The sequence below is a fragment of the Mustela nivalis genome (assembly GCF_964662115.1).
Source record: "Mustela nivalis genome assembly, chromosome: 5".
Classification (NCBI taxonomy): Eukaryota; Metazoa; Chordata; class Mammalia; order Carnivora; family Mustelidae; genus Mustela; species Mustela nivalis.
This window is the reverse complement of record NC_139024.1, coordinates 76,803,735-76,824,324: the sequence shown is the minus strand read 5'-3', so window position 1 is coordinate 76,824,324 and position 20,590 is coordinate 76,803,735. Positions and strand designations below refer to the sequence as shown.

Genomic DNA, 20,590 nt, shown 5'->3' with positions numbered 1-20,590 from the left:
AAGAACCACTCAAGTTGGGAAATCAAACTGAGTTCCTAGTATAAGGCTTAGGCTATTGAAGAGTGACATACTCAGTTCAGTGACAATGTGGCAAAACCCTAACCTTCAAAGGAAAACAGTATGGATACTTGCCAGTCTTGTCCTTGACTTGTGTGGAAAAGGAGGGAAAATTCTCTTGATCACTTATTACAAGGGGTTGCAGGTTTGCAACTTTGTAGTGTGAAAAATTTCATGCTGAGAATTTAAGGCTGACCAATTTGGTAGTGCTCCCAGACCCCAGTAGAGGCAAATTCAGAGCCTGTATAAAGGAAAACACTTTAATTAGGGTCTCAGGTAATTTCTAGGAAAAAGTTTTTTATTTAATTAATTAATTAATTTATTTATTTATTTGTTTGTTTTTTTAAAGATTTATTTATTTATTTGACAGAGAGAGATTACAAGTAGGCAGAGAGGCAGGCAGAGAGAGAGAGGAGGAAGCAGGCTCCCTGCTGAGCAGAGAGCCCGATGCGGGACTTGATCCCAGGACCCTGAGATCATGACCTGAGCCGAAGGCAGCGGCTTAACCCACTGAGCCACCCAGGCACCCTAGGAAAAAGTGTTTTAAAAATGTAAGTTTACAACCATAAATCATTAAACATGTAAGGAAATAAGTTACAATGAGATAGATTATACAGTTTGTAGATTATACAGCATAATTACAGTTTAGATTATACTGTTTACAGATTACACAACACAATCACAATATAAAGAATTCAGATATTAGGATTATTCATAAAAATTTTTAAAAAATAGACAATATATTTGAAAAGATAAATGAGGGTATTTATGTGTGAATAAAGAACAAAATATAATACAGTGAGGCAGACTTGAGAAAAGGCAAAACAGGTTGTCTATAAATGGAAAATATAGATTAAAACTTGATGTGTAGTTTATGTAGCAGGTTAGACACAGATGAAGCGATAACTAGTGAATGGGAAGATAGGTCGGAAGACATTATGCAGAATATAGCCCATAGAAACGAAAGAAAGGGAAACTATGAAAGGTTGAGAGACATGGTTAATAGACTGTCTATCTCATGTGTCTAATTGGAATTCCCAAGGAAATAATAAAGGATTAAAGTGGTATTCAAATAAATACCACCTGAGAATTTTCCAGAATCGATGAAAGTCTTAAATTCAGGAATACTAACAAATCTTAAGAAGGATTAAAAATAAAGGTTCTTAGGCACCTTGTATGACATTTCAGGACACCAAAGAGTAAATCCTCAAAATAAGCCACAAAAATAGACTCCACAAACTACCAAAAATGGTATACCATTATACCAAAAATGGTATACCAATTATACCATCAGTATATTAGTCAGGGTTCTCTAGAAAAACAGAATCAAGGGTATATATTTATTATAAAGAATTGGCTCATGCTATTATGAATATTGAGAAATTCCAAGGTCTGTAGTCAGCAAGCTAGATACCCAGGAGAGACAATAGTATAGTTCCCTTCCAAGTCTGAATTGCCTGAGAAGCAGAAGAGTGATGATTTAAGTTTCAGTCCCAGGCTGAGTGTAAAGACAGCAGAGAGACTGATGCCTTAGCTGGGGCCTGAGACAGGCAGAGAGAGAAAACTCTTCCTTACTTAGTCTTTTATTATGTAGAGGAATTCAGTGGATTGGACGATGACCATCCACAATGGAGAGGTAATCTTCTTTACTCAGTCTGTTGACCCAAATGTTAATTCCAGAAACACCCTCACAGTCATACCCAGAATATTGTTTGAACAAACACTAGGAACCCTATGGCTGAGCCAAGTTGCCACATAAAATTATCTTATTCCACAACTTCTCAACAACAAAAATGGAATAAAGTGTGTTAATATTGTGAAGTGCCTGGAGAAGGTAACTTCAGCCTGCAATAGTGCATGAAGATGAGGATAAAATAGATCTTTTCAGACATACAAAACCATTGGTTTCCCCAAAGGAATTTCTAAAAGCAACACTTTTAGGGAAAGGGGGAATTATCTCAGAATTGCAATGTATATAAAAAAAAATGTCATGGAAATACAGTGGAAATATGGATATAAAGAAGACAGTAGTTCTTAAATACATGCTGAAATATTTGATGTGAGTGTTTTATCAGAAGCTTCCTTTCAAATGACTGACAAAAATTGTTTGTATGTTTACAGAGAAAGAGTAAATATAGCTGTTAACAATTCTTGAAATCAAATGGAGGTTACACACTGTTCTTTCAACTTATCTATATGACAGTATTTAAACACAAAATTCAAGGGAAGACACCATAACTTGAAGTCCCTGATTTAATAATCCTAGAATTTTGTCACAAATTATTATAAGCCCCATCTGTTTTTTCCATGATGAACAATCTTCCCATCAATGTCAATATCTAGTTTTCTGGTGTTTCCTCTCTGTGAATCCTCCAAGATCACCAGCAGTAGTTCAGTGACCACATCACTAGCTTTGCTTTTTTCAGCAATCAAGGACCCATATGTATATGTGTCTATTTCTGGAATCTCTATTTTATTCTATTATGCTGTTTATCCTTGAAGAATGCCACTCTATCTTAATACCTAATATTTGTAATGAATCTTTATATCTGATGATCTAAGTCCTTAAACTTTATAATGAGTCCTCATTGTAAGTCCTTTTACCTTTTTCCTTCCTTTTTAAATAAGAAGTTATTCTTGGGTATGTTGCATTTACATATAAATTTTATAATCAGCATATCACTCATGCGGTGGATTTGCTTACAGAATTTCCATTTTTAATAGCCTTCGAACAATACTCCTTCACAGTAGTCTCTAACATAGTGCATCTTATGCATACTTTTATTATGTGACATAGAAATGTTCCTGGTTCCTCAGTGATCAGAGGGACAAACACAATCTCCTCTTTTTTTTTTTTTTTTTAAGATTTATTTATTATTTTGAGGGAGAGAGAGAGCTTGTATATGTGAGCCGTGGTTGGGGTGGGGGCATAAGGAGAGGGAGAGAGAGAGAGGAGAGAAAGGCAGACTCCCTGCTGAGCATGGAGCCTAACACAGGGCTTGAACTCACGACCCTGAGATCATAACCTGAGCTGAAATCAAGAGTGAGGAATATACTTAACCAACTTAGCCACCCAGGTGCTCCCACAATTTCCTTTTAAATGGCATTCATTTTCTTTGCAATCTGGGTTCCAGTGATAATTGTGCTCCAACTTATTCTTCCAACTCTATGTGGCTTAACATTCCATCAGAGCTAGATGTTTCCTTTTCCTTTACTTAGAAGTTGCTTTGTACACTCACTTCTTCATGAGTTAGCTTAAATTATTTCCTTGGCTTGATAAGTCTTTCATGTTTTTTTTTTTTTTTAATCTGTATGAACCCCTCCCAGATATTAGGGTCCGATGTGTGTTCTATAGCTTCTATGAAGTTTCTCTTAATTATCAAAATTCAATAGCCATTTCCCTTTTATACTTCCATGGCGCTTTTCATTTATACTATTTATGTGGATATATCATATGTGGACTTCTGTTTTTACATTCCCTTTCATGTACATGTAGTTCATCTGTACAGTGAGGTCACATACTTTTTCAGAGTAAAGACCATGCATCATGCTTTTTGTGTGTGTCCCACTCTGGTAATTACAGTGTTTGGTCTTATTTCTCTAGTATCTTGCATTGAATGAAGGATGCTCAATAACAGTTGACTGAGTGAAGGCTGAGTCTCTGTTCAACAAATATTTGATGAGATGTAATAGAAGAAGCAATGTACAAGGTGTCAGATAAAATGGGTTCTAGTCTTGCCTCTGTCACTCGCTAGCTCCGTTCCTTAGCCAAATCATTTCATTTTTATGATCCTCAGTTTTCTTACCTTTAAAACAAAGATAGTATTGATTACCCCACGGTACAGAATCACATGCGTTGTATCTCACTAAAGTGATTTAAAATGGTGTGTGCTCAACACTTGCTTATGCCTTTTTTCACATAATGAAAATCTTCATCATAGGAAATTTAGAAAACACAAAGTTAAACAAGAGAATAGAAATCATGTAGAATAACACCACTCACAAAGAACTACTGTTAAAATTTTGGATATTTCCCTTATCATGTTTTTCTGTGCAACTGTTTTGAGAATTATTGTATATACTGGCTTTGAACTTTTTATTATGCCCATTGAATATATTTTAGATACCATTTTTCATGAAGATTCATTTTTTTCTAATGAACTTATATAATATTAAAGAAACATAGTAACAGAATGTATTATTTTTTCAAAAGGCTTTTGTAAAAAGTTAGATGCATCCATATAAATAATTTCACCTCTATTAAATTAATTGTAGACAAACATCAATATACATAATTTGATGAACAAAAATATTTCAATGGTATAACTTTTCTTTCTGAAGTTACTCGCTATTTGGTTGGGAATTTTCTTTTGCCTATATGACCCAGAAAATCCTCAAAACAGCTTAAAAATTTTTGCTACTGTGATTTTGATTGAATTTTTTGCTTGATGAAACACTAAAATGATTTCTTCTTCTGCAAAGAAAAATAAAATACTGAAAAGAACTTAGGAAACAAATCAGAGCTTGAAAAGGCCCAATCATTTTCTCATTTTTCTCAGTTGGAAGAAAAAAAAAAAAGAGATGAAAATGAAATCTATTCAAAAAGGGACTAAAAGACATCCCAAAGAATTTTTTTTTTTTTTAGGAGAAAAAGACATTACTGGAACTTTTTAAGTTGTTTACATTTAAAAAAGCATCTTACCTATAAATCAACTTTATCCAATTTAATTAAGGAAAGGTCTGTGAATGATTTCAGCCTCAGTCATGTTTTTCATGTTTGAGCTTGTGGCTCTGTCTATTTTAAATAGTTGGTATATGCCCTGGAATGTTGGTTTTCTAGAAAATTTTCTTTTTTCAAACTTTGAAAATTCAGAATTGTGTTGGCCTGAAAACAATTATATTTTTAAGAGATATGATCAAATGATTTATAGAAGATATGAAAAAAATGAGATAAAATAAATATATTCTAACTTCAAAATACAGACCTGTATGATATTTGGTCCATCTATGCTGAAAAAATTCTGGGAAGATATGCGCCAGAATTATAATCATGCTGTCACTGGATAATGGGTAAAAGGCAACTTCCTTTTTTTCCTTCCAGAAAAATTATCATTTTTCCCCAACAATGAGCATATATTATTTTCATATGCAAAAAGAAAATAATTCCTTTTGAAAGAGAGACAAGGAAGGAGAATGGTTTCATTCAGCAAACAAACTCTATATCAGTACCTACTGAGTGAATGACAGGCATGACTTAGTGCTGTGGGTACATCAGTAAAAAACCTGTAAAAACCTATGCCTACAAAACCTGTGCTTACAGAAACCTATGCCTTAATGGGACTTACATTGTAGTAGAGGGAGATAGTCAGTAGGCAGCAGTGCAATCACAGCAAGTTATAATATGCGTTCAAGCTACTAAGTGCCAAGGGAAAGTAGAGGAAGTTAAGGGAGGTTAGGAGCAACAGGGAGAAGACAGTTTCAAATGGGCTGAGGAGGCTTACTGAGAAAGCAGAATTGTCTCACGAATTTTGTGATTCTTCTTTCCTCACCATATAGTGTCATTATGTTATTACTCAGATTAAGACTTGTTTTTCAGGTGTCATGAAGAAATTGATAATTCCAATCACATCTTAACTTATGAAACACTCAAACATGGTTTGTTGCTGGAATTACACAAAATGTTCACCCTTAGGGAGAAACCATGTTGAATGGTGTAAGGGAGATTTGGTCTTCTGTGACAGGTGGCTTATCTAGAACAGACATTGCAGAAAGGTAGCCAACTTGGAGGGGCTTCGGGGAGCAGAATGTAATTTTTTTTATGCTCTTTTCCCAGCCTAAACACCAAATTTCTGGAAATATCTCTGCGTTAATCTTTTCTTGTCTTTATAACTTACAATGTCAGAGGCTGTTTCTAGAGCCAAAGGAAAAGCCTACTTTAACAGGATAATCAATGTTTATAATGATAATCTATTATAGTGCCTATGAATTGATATGATCGATTACTAAACAAATTTCATTTGTGTGGTCATTAACTGAGCACATTTATATCCATTAGTTTGCTGGGTTCCAAGGTAGTAAAATAGGTAATATTAATTCTACTTTTGATAAATGTGGAAACTTAATTAACAGAGAAGTTAAATGTCTTATTGAAAGTTGCAAGTTTATTAAAAGGCAATGCAAGATTCCACTACATGCTCACTTTTAGGTGACCAAATTTCCATTGCGCCATTTGGACTGCTTAATAAATATGAGGACTAACTTAAGGGCAGTCATTCCAAGGGTATATTAAGGTAGTTCAGTAATGCTGTCATTGCTCAAACCTCTGCTTTGAAATTTCAAAATAGAATTCTTTTGAGTATATGCAAATTTAAATTACTTAAGGAAGCTTTGAAAAAAACCTGAAGTCATTTCTGTACAAAAAACTGTGTGATCAGTTTGTTTATTCATTTGACAGAGATCACAAGTAGGCAGAGAAGAGGAGGAAGCAGGCTCCCCGCCAAGCAGAGAGCCCAATGCGGGGCTCAATCCCAGGACTCTGGGACTGTGACCCGAGCCAAAGGCAGAGGCTTTAACCCACTGAGCCACCCAGGCACCCCAGTTGGGATAGGTTTTAACTAAAACAGTTTACTGTAAAATATAATGTTATATTTTAAATGTAGCATTATTCTTCCATTATATTAGATAAGAGTATAAAGTGGGTTGCACTGATGAAATCACAAAAATACTTTAGGTGGTGGAATACATGTGTAGCTTCCTAAAGGAATGGTTTTGATGAATATGGTGCACATACACACACACATATAAATATATAACATTTGTATATGTTAGTAAAATTAGTTCTTTTGTATCACTGCATTTTTCCTTTTGAAGACAAATGAGCATATATACAAAAATTTTCTGAAATAAAAGCATGCAGTTTAAAGTGTCCAAGCTTGGGGTACCTGGGTGGCTTCACTGGTTAAATGTCTGCCCAGGGTCCTGGGATCTGGCCCTACATAGGGCTCCTTGCTCTGCGGATAGCCCGCTTCTCCCTCTCCCTCTGCCTGCTGCTCTGCTTGTGCTCTCTTTCTCTCTCTCTGTCAAATAAACAAATAAAATCATTTAAAAAATAATAAATTGTCCAAGCTTAAGCTATTCCTTTAGATGACCTTCACACTGAAGAAAAATTATGGAACTATTTTTTGTCATAGATGTACCACTCTCAATAATAATCCCAGGAAGGTAAATAAGCCCAGAGGATAATAGGCTCTATTTTCCCCCTTGTTGAGAATGAAAATGGTAAAAGAGAATTTGTTGAATGAGTTAAAATTATAGGATCTGGGCTATTTAAAGTGTTAGAGGACTGGGGCCCCTGCATGGCTCAATGGGTTAAGCCTCTGCCTTTGGCTCAGGTCATGATCTCAGGGTCCTGGGATCGAGCCCCACATCAGGCTCTCTGCTCAGCGGGGAGCCTGCTTCTCTGTCTCTTTCTGTCTGTCTTCTGCCTGCTTGTGATCTCTATCTCTGTCAAATAAATATATAAAATCTTAAAAAAAAAAAAAAGTGTTAGAGGACTGCATATTTGCACGAGGGAAAGCCGATAGAATTGTGTTTAACCGACTTTGGTAGGGCAGTCTTCAGTTTAATGTTTTTGAATCCCTTCCAGAGACCCAAAGTCTGAAGAGTGTAACTCTTCAGATGCCTTGGGTGAGGGTGATTCCAGAAGACTTTTTGCATTAACTTCTGCTCTGCATGTGACAATTGATGTTACCCACATGGCAAAGCATTGTATTTGCCACTAGGCTACATCCTGCCCCTAAAGCTACTTTACTGGTAATGTCATAAAATTCATTTTAGTATATGATTAACTGAACTTTCAGTCTTTATTGAGAATATTAATTAAAAGCATGATCACTAGCTATGTTTGCCTGCCCAAAATTTATAGATATCAGCTATTAATTCAGTATTTATTGAATTTATTAACTATGTGTCAGCCCATGTACTAGGTAGAGGGATACAAAGGCATTTCTACCACGACCATGTTGGTCAGATTAACTTCCCTTTTTCTCCTTCCTATTGATGTCATCAAAAGTCACTTGACATTTTAAAACCACTGTCTCATTAAAAGAGGAACTGATTTCTTAGAACTTCCTTTGAACCCCCCTGCACAGATTGTGTTCACTCTGACATGGGAATGGGGCACGCAAACCATAGAATCCTCAAAATTATTTCATTTTCTCAGTAGTGCAAATTCAGTCCTTGGGCTTTTGTGAGCTTGGAGAATCTTTGTGCCTTTTTTTTAAAAAAAGATTTTATTTTTTATTTTATATTTGACAGACAGAGATCACAAGTAATCAGAGAGGCAGGCAGAGAGAGAGAGGGAGGAGGAAGCAGGCTCCCCGCCGAGCAGAGACCCCGACTCAGGGCTCGATCCCAGGACCCCGGGATCATGACCTGAGCTGAAGGCAGAGGCTTTAACCCTCTGAGCCACCCAGGCGCCCCTCTTTATGCCTTTTTTGAAATCTAAGAACACTTTGTGTCCTAAAACGGTTGGAAAAGGCGAAGATGAGAGCAGTCTCTTGCTGGAATTTGCTCGCTCTCTCTCTCTCTCTCTCTGTCTCACCCCCCCCCTGCAGTTCTGCCACATCCTCTCTTTTGGAACTAACCACTCTCTCCCCTGTGCGCGTCCCAGAGCTGCCTGGCTTGTGGCCTTTCCAGGTTTCCAGCTAAGGCATGGGAAATCCTTACTGTGGCAAGCAGCAGAGTGCTTTGCACACAGTTGGTGTTAAATAAGTACGTTCTGAGTTGAATACAAGTACTTCCTTTTGTAGCTTGCGGTACCTTAATAAACTAAGAAAACAACGATATTTGTGTCCCTTGAATAGAAAGGAGAATGTGAGAAATACGTGAGAATGAAGGAGCACAGGCAGGGTGTGAGGTAAAGTGGAGGAAAAAATGAGAATGGTTTGTTCTAATTCAAGCTAAGTGGTCTCAATTCTGATCACTCAGAAAGATGGAAATAAAAAGGTGGGAAGTAAAAGGCCACAACTACGTCAGACGTAAGATAGGAGGGATGCTCTGCTACAACTTACAACCATTTAGAATGACGTTCATCTAAAGGAGAACTGAAAATATCCCTGTGTGTCCTGGATACCACCCAGCACGCATAACACCCACATGCACAGATGTGCTACCCAAGATGATGTACTGATAATTAGGGAAATCTGTTTTGGGGAGGAGCAGGGGGAGTCATGATAATGGCGGAAAGAGGACTGTCTGGCCTTAGAAAAGATTTTGACACAAACTGGCTGCGTGATGGTAAACCACTCAAGTGTCTGGGTCTGTACCATTTATGTGGAATGGTCTTTTGGGGAAGCTGCAAGGGGCACGCAGAGGCCTGTGGCAAGCGAACTCCCTATAGTCCTGATGGGAGGGTGTGTTTCTGGTAAATTTTTCTAGCAGGAAATGAAAAAGTAGGATGACCAGTTAAATGTGGACCCCTCCACTCAAGGAGGCTGAGTGCTTAGTCAAGTTGAGGTTCTTATCTTTATCCTTATCAGTCCACATTATTATTCTAAGTGACCCTATCTTAGCATAACAATGTCATGGTGTCAGAAGGGTATTCAGATAGGTGAATTACTTTATCTGGAAGATTATTGGAAAGTCAGTTTGCCTTTATATTTAGAATTTTATAGGTTTCAGTTGTCCAAAAATTCTTCATGGTAGAAATAGTTTTCATGTGCCTACAAATGTATATTGAAGGGTTTAATCATTTGTTTATGTTTAACTCATTATCAGGAAAGAGTATCATACTATCATGAAAAATAGTATGTGTGTCAACAGACAAGAAGTTGAATTTCCTTTGGCTTGTACTTGAGGCACAGAAACTCCCTATGTGGAGGAATTACCAAAAAAAAGGAAGGTCTCTAAGTTTAAAAAAAAAAAATCATTTTAATACAGGCATAAGTTTCATGTTAGCTCTGTTTAGCCTAAAATGGTCTTAGTACTTAGGTGAGTAAATGTGTTAGGATTCCCATTTTTAGAGGTGGATACTTTTACTTTATTTCAAAGAACAGGATTTGAGGTCAGGAAAGCTACTGAGAAGATTAGAATGTGTTTGATCTCACCAGACTGTGGGTTCCTCTTTGTAGCTTGTGGGCCTAGCACAGGGCCTGGCACTTAATAATTTAGCAGGAGCTTGATAAATGTCGACTGGATGAATAAATTATCTGTTTTTGTTGGTCCACATTAAGAGGCAATTACTAGGTTTCTCTGACCTTGTTTGGAAGAAGTTTTCACACTCCAGAACAGAAAATCTTGCAAAATAAGAGCTGTAGGCAGAGAACTGAAGAAATATAGCATGAAGTATTAAGGTGCTGAAACCTGAAGAGAGAGAGACATCAACGGAGACCAGTCTGTGTCTCGCTCTATCTCATCCTCTCTTTCTTATGACCAGGAAAAGCACGAATTTTCCAAAATATATGTTCTTCATTGTTACTCTAAGTGCTTTTTTCAGAGAGCCTGACTCACACCTCCAGGGAACTGATTAACAGGTAAGAAGTTTATTTCAAGTCATACATGCAGAATGAGTTTCGCTGTAGGAGGTGAAGTGAGTGATACTGATCCAGAGATTAGAGAAAAGGTAACCAGCTCCTTGCAGTCTCCGGTTCAAGTAAGGAAACTTGAGAAGAGAGTGAGTGTGAGCTTTGAGGCTGGAGAGAAAGAGGCTGCAAAAACTTTGGTTCCTGGTTATGCTTTTAACCTACTAACACAGTCCTTTCTTAGCTCACTGCGAGCTGACCAGTGATTTTATATACATAAATACACATGCATACCTACATGCATATATATAAGTACACATGTCTTATAGATATGTATTCTTCCAGTGCTTTATTTAGCTTGAACATTGTTATCCTTTTCATGCTGATGTTGCATTTTCGATTTGCCAGAGCTGAAGATGCTGGCATGTGTGTATCTATGACTGGGTAATGGGCTTTTGTTAAGGCACCTTGAAAATTGTGTATTTCCAAAAGAGATGAAAGAGATGAAAATTACATCACCTTTCTAGGGGCATGCAAGGACTTCTGTGAAATCTCCAAATGTCCAAATGGTTTCCACTCTTGTAATCATCCACAGTTGACAAAGCAGAACTCATCCAGATTCCCTACTAATTCTGTAGAAGAAAAAGAGGAAGAGTCACTAGTGAGTCAGCTGCCTTAGTTAGCAAACATAAACATAATTAGCTTTTCAAGCCCAGAAAATTAGAAGAACTTGGAAGTTAATCTCTCTTCTGTGTTTATTAGTACTATTTCCTCATCTTTCTATGGGTTATGTTACAAAGCATTTGAAGAGAGCAGTTCTCTCTCCCTATAACGTTGACCAAGAAAGGATTCACCAAAAATGAAAGCAAACAGACATTTACTTGGGCAGTTAGAATTGCAATTCAGGAAACACAGATTCAGGTAGACACCTAACTTGCGTTCCAAGGAAGACAAAGGTGGGGGGAGTGCAGAGATATAAAGATGGAAGGATAGGAGTGTAGCTTTCATTTAGGTCCTCTGTGCAAAAGAGGAATTGAAAAATTAACTGGGATTGGTTGTGTATGCAAATGAAGGACCGCAGCTTTTTAAACCGAATTGGCTCCTTTAGAAGTGAAGTACCACGGGTGATCCAGTTGCTATGGTTTGAAGGAAGTTAAGTCCACGCTGAGGGCTTGCAGCTGGCTTTAAAGCTCAGAAAGTTTGGGCACCTGGGTGGCTCAGTTAGTTAAGTGACTGCCTTTGGCTCAGGTTTGATCCCAGGGTACTGGGGGATAGAGCCTTGCGTGGGGCTCCCTGCCCAGTGGGGAGTCTGCTTCTCCCTCTCCCTCCTGGTGCTCTGCCTACTTGTGCTCTCACACTCTCTCTGTCAAATAAATAAATAAAATTTTAAGAGAAATTTCATAGTTTCTCTGTTGAGGGTGTGCGTAAATTCCTCTCCTCATATGGCCTCCTAACAACCCTATTTTATTTTTTTTAAGATTTTTACTTATTTATTTATTTGACAGATAGAGATCACAAATCACAGATCACCCACTGAGCCACCCAGGTGCCCCCTAACAACCCTATTTTAAAGGAGACTCTCTTAACTAGGCTTGCTTGCTCCATTTTGAAATCTTCTTTTACAATGTATATAATCATGCCTCTAAAAAAAAAATCAGACATATGTAATCAATGTTGCATAAAACAATAATGACAGGCAGATAAGATGACTCTTTGTTACAGGAAGAAACTTAGACTTACAGATACACTATTTTCAGTTAAATTGTCAACGTGTGACTTTTAGAGACTTTCTGTGCTAGAATATCTATGTATTCTTAATTTTGTCAGGTGACTGTATTTCAGTACTTTTAAGTTACAATAATAATATATGCTCATTATTACAAGTTAACATATGTAAGGAAGTACCAACAAATGGTTAACATTCTTCTTGTTCTCTCTTACCTTTTCAACTAGGATTTTTTACTCTTTTTACAAACTTTTACAAAGTTGAGATCATATTGCATTAATTGCTTCCCCTCCCCCACACTTCTAAAATTTGCTTCATTTTGCAATGTGTCATGGACACATCTCTGTAGGTAGATCTAACTAAACTTAGCACATTCTTTGTAGCTGTATAATGTTCCATAACACAACATAGTTTATTCAACCATTCTTCCCTCACAGACTTTTAGATGATTTCCAGTGCTACAGTAAATCTCCTTGCCAGAGAAATCAGAAGAGCCCATTTGAGAATGACCTTGTGGGTTCCAGAGTTCCCGCCACGCAGTGATCTCTAAGTCATGGACACGTTCTGTCAGGAAGATGAGATGACTTTTCACAGCAGACATCTCCGTCTCCCCACAGCCCTGGAGGGCCGGGCTGGGTGAACTGCTGTTTTGTGGAGGAGCCTGGCATCCTGGGTGTCAGGATGCTAAGTGGCACCACTTAGCCCTGGTGTCAGTGGCAGGCTCTGAAAGGAAGAGCATCCTGGGAAGAGGGAGAGCTTTGAAATGACAAAGTAAAACTCTGGGGTAAAGCAGGCTCCCATGGCTTGGCCTCCCCGCACATCCAATTCTGTTTCTGATCTTAAAATGGTAGTTAACGAATATAAATTGACAGACTTTTAGAGAGTTTTGTGATGATCTTATTTTCTAACACTAATAGGCAAAAAAGGAATCATTTAGAAAGACCCTGTCTGAAGTAATAATGTAAAGGTAAGAACAAAACTTCTAAGATAGCAGCCAATAGCCAAGAAGCCTTGATATAAATTTGGAGACCAGAATTTCTTCTTCCATGTCTACTCTACAGGTCACCTTTTGGAAGTTCCCTTTTGATATACAAATTCTAATTCAATACTTCTTTAATACTTTAATACTTCTTTAACATAGACCTTCTTACTAAAGAAGTTTCCTCACTTCGTTTAATATAAAATATATAGCATTTAAGTATTCTAAATAGCATATCTTAATATCATTATATGTGTTGTTATCTTCAACTTTAAGATTTTAGACTCTCAGGTCAGTAGTCATCAAAGTATTCATATAACTGGTCCTCGAGTTTTAGCATAGTTAACTTACTTGTGTACAGGAAAGTACTCCATAGAAATAAACATTTGATCATGGCCATGGCTCCTGATGTGCTGTTAACTGGCTGAGGACACACTGGAAGCCTTTAAATGGGGTCTCTTTCCAAACTTGGTGTCAGGCACCTCTCACGAACTATAGAGAAGAGCTCTATAACTGACATTCCTGTATTATAGATAACTAAACATTTAAGCCAGAAAGGAATACCTGTGAAGAGATAGGGAATCTCTCCCTCCTCCTCTCTCCCTCACAAACCCACACACGTACATATATATGCATATACATAATTTTCCCTATTTAAAGAGTAATGAAGGACAGAATCATAAGTAGCTCTTGTATGTCTTGTCTATACCTATCACAGGGATTTGGAAAGATAATTTTGTGGTAATCCATGTCATCTTGCCTTAACAGTGATGTGAAACCGGATTTGCTTGCTTGTGTGCTACAGTAGCAGTTGCACGACTCCCAGTTAATCATTTAACCTTGAGCCCTGGGCTCCATATCCATGTAGGGAGGGTTGTTCCTTATTACCTCATAGGATTATTAGGAGGTTTAAAATGAGATAATAGATATAAAATGTTCATGTTGAATTGAATAAACCTAGTTTCCCTCTTGGGAAACTTAAGTGGTCTTCCACTATGAAGATGTTTCTTGGTAGGATTAAAGGGATACATAGAATCGCGGTGGGGTAAATAAAACTTTGCAACGTGAATGATGATACCAATAAACAAACATGGTTTTAGAATTACGAGGAATTTCAATATGCTTTATTTTATTAGTTCTTCACAAGAATACTGTGAATCAGGCTAATATTTTTACACCCATTACACAGGGAGGAACTGTGACTCAGAGAAATTAAGTGAATTAGTATCACCTGCTAACCTGTAATGGAATGAAGTTCTTTTTGACTAACAGTCCAGTGCTCTTTACATTACTCTATGCTGTCTGTCAATGCCAGACAGTTGGCAAATACTAAACAGAGAGAAGTCTAATTGGTTCCAAAGTTGTGTCTGAAAATCTAGCTGTGTTCTCAAATTTCCCACGGTTCCTGCAAAAATGCGCCTATTTGGGGAAGGAGCCTCGCCTACTCCTGGACTCCCGAGGGCCACGCTAAGCTCAGCATGCATTTCTTGGGTCTGCAGAACCAAAGGAGTTGTAATTCTAATACGAAACGCACTGTGTTTTGTGACTATTTCACTTTATTTTTAGCATTTCCTGAATCGAAGTTAAGCAGTTGGAAAGGGCTCCCTTCCAATAATGGTGAAAAGCTTGGTTTGCTCTGTGTAGGTCAAGACTTAGCTATTTCTGCCCTCAAGCACCATAAGTGATTGTCTCCATCCCTGGGTTGATACTCAGCATATTCTGTGGCATGATGGTATGTCTTCCCATGTGTACCTTCTTTCTTCTCTTTGAGAGCACAAGTCCCCTAAAAACGGAGAGTCCAGTGTCCCTTTGTACTCTCCGGGCCTGGCGGAGAGCCGAGGGCTTCATTGGTTCTCCATAGATGCTGCTGCTTCATAGGTTCTCCCTGCTGCTGCTGCTTTTGTGATATCACTAGCATTGACTTCTTAGGGAAGATTCGTTAGAAAACAACCTACGAACGAGGGTTAGTTTTAGAATAAACTGTGTCTGCTGGCTCCCTGCCTCCCCGTACCATAAATGGTTTCCCAAGACTTCTTTCACAGAGACAATTACTAGAAAGATAAAGAATGCTTTGGAAAGTACTAGTAATTACCAGGTCCCCTTAAATGCGAGAGAAGGCGATACAGGTTCTACTCTCCTAAACACGAACATGAGGCTATTGAAAATTAGCTGTGAGACTCGAGCAGACCTAAATACACAGCTGTCACTGGGGCACAACGCCTTTGAGATGAAGTTGGATTTCTTATTTCTAAGGAGTTGAAGCCGAGTGTGTTTTGTTGGGGGCCTGCAAATTATAGTGATTTGGTTTCAGCCTGAACAAGCACCACAAACAAATCCTGGCAGGCAGGCTCTCTACAGGAGTGGCCCAACAAGTCAGTTTTCATTTCCTTCCAAGCCCTGGTTGGGCTGATGCATCCGCAGAAAAATAGAACAAAAAGCAAGAGATCACTGCCCCCTAAAGCATCCTAGTGGCTTGCTCGGCTCAGGGGTTATTTATAGCGAGCCGGCTCACACTGAGCACGCCAGGGTCTAAGCCGCGAATGTGGAACGTGCAAACAGAGGCATCAGGACCGCGACAGTAGACATCGATGCAAGGTGTGACCAACGACTCCGTTCGCACGCCTGTCGTGGTTTCGGTCCGGCCATGCCTTTGCCACCTCTGTGAACCTTTACCTCCCAATAGGCTCATTCTCCTCTTCATGTGCACCTTCTATTTGCAGATGTTGCTATGAGGACAGATTCGTCCGAGATGACTGATGTGGAGTCTGTGGTCAACAATTTTGCCTCTTCGGCCAGGACTGGCCGCCGGAATGCCGTGCCGGACATCCAGGGCTCGGCCGGGATGGGCGGGTCCGCAGAGCTGCCCTTCAAACTGGAGGCCCTGTCCGTGAAGGAAGGTAATGCCCAAGTTCTCTCCTTGCCTCTGGAGCAGTCTCTCTTAGAACTGGTTATAAGTGCTCTTTTTTTCTTACGTGTGGACTAAGATCTCTCAGTTTTTGTTGCAGGCTAAGTGTCATTTTTTAGGCTTTCTGAAAGTGAACAGTTTTATCTTTTTCTCTCCCGATGTGTATGTGCAAGCTGAACATTTATGTATTTGTTGGACATGTCTAGTCGCGCACCGTGCTCGAAATTGGGGATAAAATGTGAACAAATATAATTGCTTCCCTCAATAAACTTAAATTCATCGAGAAACGCTCCGAAATAAAATAGTTTCCCTCCTATCATCCCCTTAGCAAACCGCTCTGGAGGCTTGTGCTTTGCTATAGTATTCTATGAGCCCTTCTACGTCTCAGATCTAAGAAGTTTATGGTCAGTTAAAGATGAGATCTTGAAGGCAAGTATTTGTATAAAAGGTAACCATTCTTCAGTGGGAAAAGTTGCATTAAGGACAAAGGGGAGCTGTCAAACCGATGGAGGAAAACTCGGGTTTGTCCCCTCATTGCTTATATATAGTTCATCTAGCTTCCAGAATCCAGTCTTCTGGAAATAAACATAAAGATACTTTCAATAGAGTTTTAAAGAAGTCTTTTTAGTCAGAAAACATTCATGGAGGTTAAAGAAAATTTCAGTTCCAAGTCATTACCAAGATACCTGGGCCTTGTGCCCCATTTAGTCCAAGGTGGACTTTAGTATGAGTAGAAATTTATTGCCACTGCCAAGGAGGCAAGAGAGGCTAGCAGCTGCTGCACGCCCACTCTGTTCATGCAGGTACCAGAAGAAGGCTCTTGGTCCTCTGCCTCAGGACATTATTTGTTACCTGGTAAAGTTACAGATGTTCCTTGTTTGATCCCTAGGAAATGTGGATGTCTTTGTCCAAGCACACCTCATGTGTTCCCAGAGGTCATTGCCTTTCTCATATAAAACCCTACAAATAAGAGCAAAAAAGTGCCTACGTCCATACAAACTATTACAAGATGAGAAAAGGGAAAGAAAGAAAATAAATAAAAAAATGTGTGTAATGGTTTTGGCCTTTTAAGTCTGAAAATGGAAGGTGGTTATCAGACTGTGATGTTGCTGTTGAAGGGCCATCCTCAACTAGAGTGGCAGAGAAGCTAAGTTACTTTACCTGTTAGTAAGACAGGCCTAATTAAAGTGTCCATTTCCTGGACACACACACAAAACCTTACTGATTCTTGACATTACCTCATTAAGTGAAACAGAAAAAAAATATTCTGTGGGAGAGTTAGTAGTCTTCATTATTTTTTTTGGCCACTAAAGAGACTGTTATCTGAAAGAATATTGTTACTATTTTTATATGTTAAAGAACAAAAATTCAACTAAGTAAATTTGAAGACCTAATTGGCTTTATAAAGGGGTTCATGAATCGGGCAGCAAAAATTCTATCTAGCAAACAGAGGGGAGCCCTGAGGAGCTGTACAAATGGAAAGAGAGTGGGGCAGGGAAGTTACTAGCAAAAGGAAAGAAAGGATTGTTCCAAGCGAGATCACATGCCTTTAGAGGGAAAGGAAAGGGGATTATTAGGTGGATTACTATGTGGCTATTAGGTGGTTTCCATCAGATCTGTCCTCTTTGGTTTTTGGTGTTGTTTTTGATAAGTATTTTTAGATGGGAAGAACTGTAGAATCTCAAAGGTCCTGTATCCTGCATGAAATTAACCTACCTAAAATTTGTCTCCCATAATTTGTCTTAATCTATCTCTTATAAATTAACAACCATGATAGGGAGGACAATGATGCCTGATACCATATCGGCAAGAAGTGACAGAGGGTAAATGTCACAAAGGGCCTTTTTTAAAAAATTATTTTTATTATCATATAATGTATTCTTTGCCCCAGGGGTACAGGTCTGTGAATCATCAGTCTTACACAATGCATAGCACTCACCATAGCACATACCCTCCCCAATGTCCATCTTCCAGCCACCCTATCCCTATGGCCACCTCCCCAACACCTGCAACCCTCAGTTTATTTTGTGAGATTGAGTCCCTTAATCTTAAGATCTAATTTTGTTTCATTTTTTCCTTCCATAACCCCCAGGACAGCCTTCCCTGCCTCCCAAATTCCTCATTTCAGGGAGATCATATGATAATTGTCTTTCTCTGATTGACTTTTTTTATTCAGCATAATACCCTCTAGTTCCATCCATGTCATCGCAAATGGCAAGATTTCATTTCTTTTGATGGCTGCATAGTATTCCATTGTGTATACATACCACATCTTCTTTATCCATTCATCTGTTGACGGACATCTAGGCTCTTTCCAGTTTGGCTGGAAATACGTAAATAGTTTGTTCAAAAAACATGGACAAACAACTTCAAGACAGGAACAGTAGAGCATGACACCAAGTGCAAATCTCCTCTGAGCCCAGGGCCCTGTGCAACCGCACTCACCCACACCTGTGGAGCCAGTCCTATTTACATAGTAAATAGTGAAAACTATTTACTACATAAATAGTTTGGCTATTGTGGACATTGCTGCTATAAATATTCGGGTGCACATGACAAGGGTCTTAACACCCTTTGTCACTATTTATTTGATCCATCGTTATAATTTAATGTCCAACAGGTGCTAAGTACCATTCTAAAAGCTAACAGTGTAGTGGTAAACCAGACAAAGTCTTGCTGTCATGGATCTTATATCTCCAGTGGAACAGTAAAATTATCAACAAGTAAATATATGTCAGCGGTGACATGTTCTATCAGAGATTTAAGTAGGATTTGGGGATAGAGTTACAGCATGGCTTTAGACTGAGAAATGAGGGCAGCCCTAACGGAAACTGGAATGAAAAAGGTGTGTTTTGAATCACAACTGAAGGGAGCAGCAGGCACATGACGATCAGCAGTAAGCGTGGCCTTGGCAGAAGGAGCAGCTGGTAAAAAGCTCTTAGAGTGGACATGCCTCCAAATCCTTTGTCTCTCTCTCTCTCTCTCTCTGATCCTCACCACACCACCTCTATTTCAAGATCACAAATGACATTGTCTGGGATGCAATCAGTGATCCGTTCTTAGTCTCCACCCTACATGATCTCCTGGCAATTGTGTCTTGGCGGATCACACCCTCTTCCCTTGGCTTCCTGGACCCTCCCCTCTCCCACATTTCTCCCTGCTTCACTGACTGTTCTTATTCCTGCTGTTGGTTCTTTATGTCCCCTACCTCTGAATGAATTAGATGGTACCAGAACTCACTCTTTGACCTCTTCTCTATCAGCATTGCCTCCTCTTGTGGTATCACTTGATTTCACTGGGATAATATCCTCTTCCTGATTACTCACAGATTTGTTATCTCTACCCAGAAGCTCCTCAGACTTCACGCCCATAAGTCCATCTGCCTACTTGACCTCTCTGCTTGGCTATCTAACAGGAATCTCCAACTTCTTGGGCAGGAAGGAGAACTCCGGATATTCTCCCTGACACCTGCTCTTCTTGACTCTTCTCCATCTTGGTGAATGGGAGTTTGACGCGTCCAGTGGCTAGAGCCAAAACCTTGGGATTATCCTTGTCTCCCCTCTTTCTCTCAACTTTGTATCTAATCTGTCTGCAAAACTTGTCAGCTCTACTTTCACATTTGTCCAGACAGGTGCCATTTTTCACCTAAAATATGAGGTCTCTTGGTACCTCTCTGACTTTATCTTCCAGTCTTTTTTCTCCCTTCTGGTCCACTTGCAGTTTCTTCCTGCACACTGATGCCTTTGAAATTGCTGTTCCCTCTGCTTGGGATGAGCACTCTCCTTGCTACTGACATCTCTCACCCCTCCCCTTCTCAGGTCTTCACATGCTTCGCTCGCATGCCCTTTCTCCCCAGCCAATCCTACGTAAAGCCGTAACCTCCAGGCCCCAAGACTTCTGGACAACTCCTATTCTTTAATTTCCTCCGTAGCCCTCAGGACACCTCACACACCACACATTTTACCTGTTCTCTTTGTTCCTCATATCCTTCATTAGACGTCTCCTGAGAGCTGAAATCCCCGCCCACCCCCTGCTCAACTGCTTGGTACATAATACGTGCTTCCCACGTATTTCCTGAGGGAAAGTTGAAGAACTGAATAGAGTCCATCAGATTAAACTTCAGAGATGCCAGTGATGATTTTAGTAAGCACTTTTGGAGAAGCAGTAGAAACTTAATCATTTCCATTTAAAACAGAGACAGCAAACAATAATACATTTTAAAGCACATACGACAGGACAGCCTGTGGAAGAATTGCGGTTGAAAGAAGGCCTTGTTAGTGTGAGGTTGGTAGTGACTTGCGGAAAGGAGGAGTCGGGAGAAGGGAGAGTCAGGTGAAAGGGAGGCGGGGATGGTTGATAGAGGCAGCTTCCTGATGAGGCAGAGACAGATAGGATCCCCCATC

The 20,590-nt window shown here is 39.2% G+C and overlaps 1 protein-coding gene and 1 long non-coding RNA gene across 13 annotated transcripts in view; both read left to right on the top strand.

Annotated features, from left to right (window-relative positions):
- Positions 1 to 20,590, top strand: part of LOC309864468 — a 664,253-nt gene that overhangs the window by 178,724 nt on the left and 464,939 nt on the right. The gene's annotated exons all lie outside the window — the stretch shown is intronic.
- The window catches only part of PKIB (cAMP-dependent protein kinase inhibitor beta), a 108,988-nt gene that overhangs the window by 86,370 nt on the left and 2,028 nt on the right, over positions 1 to 20,590 (top strand). For 7 of the 8 annotated variants that reach the window (XM_082730003.1, XM_082730002.1, XM_082730007.1 and 4 more), the window contains 2 exons: positions 16,003 to 16,179; positions 16,516 to 16,787. In XM_082730003.1, coding sequence (XP_082586129.1) covers positions 16,003 to 16,179; positions 16,516 to 16,772 — 434 coding nt within the window. In that variant the 3' untranslated portion in view covers positions 16,773 to 16,787. Of the gene's footprint in view, positions 1 to 16,002; positions 16,180 to 16,515; positions 16,788 to 20,590 lie in introns of those variants that run through there. The other variant, XM_082730000.1, reaches the window with a different exon arrangement.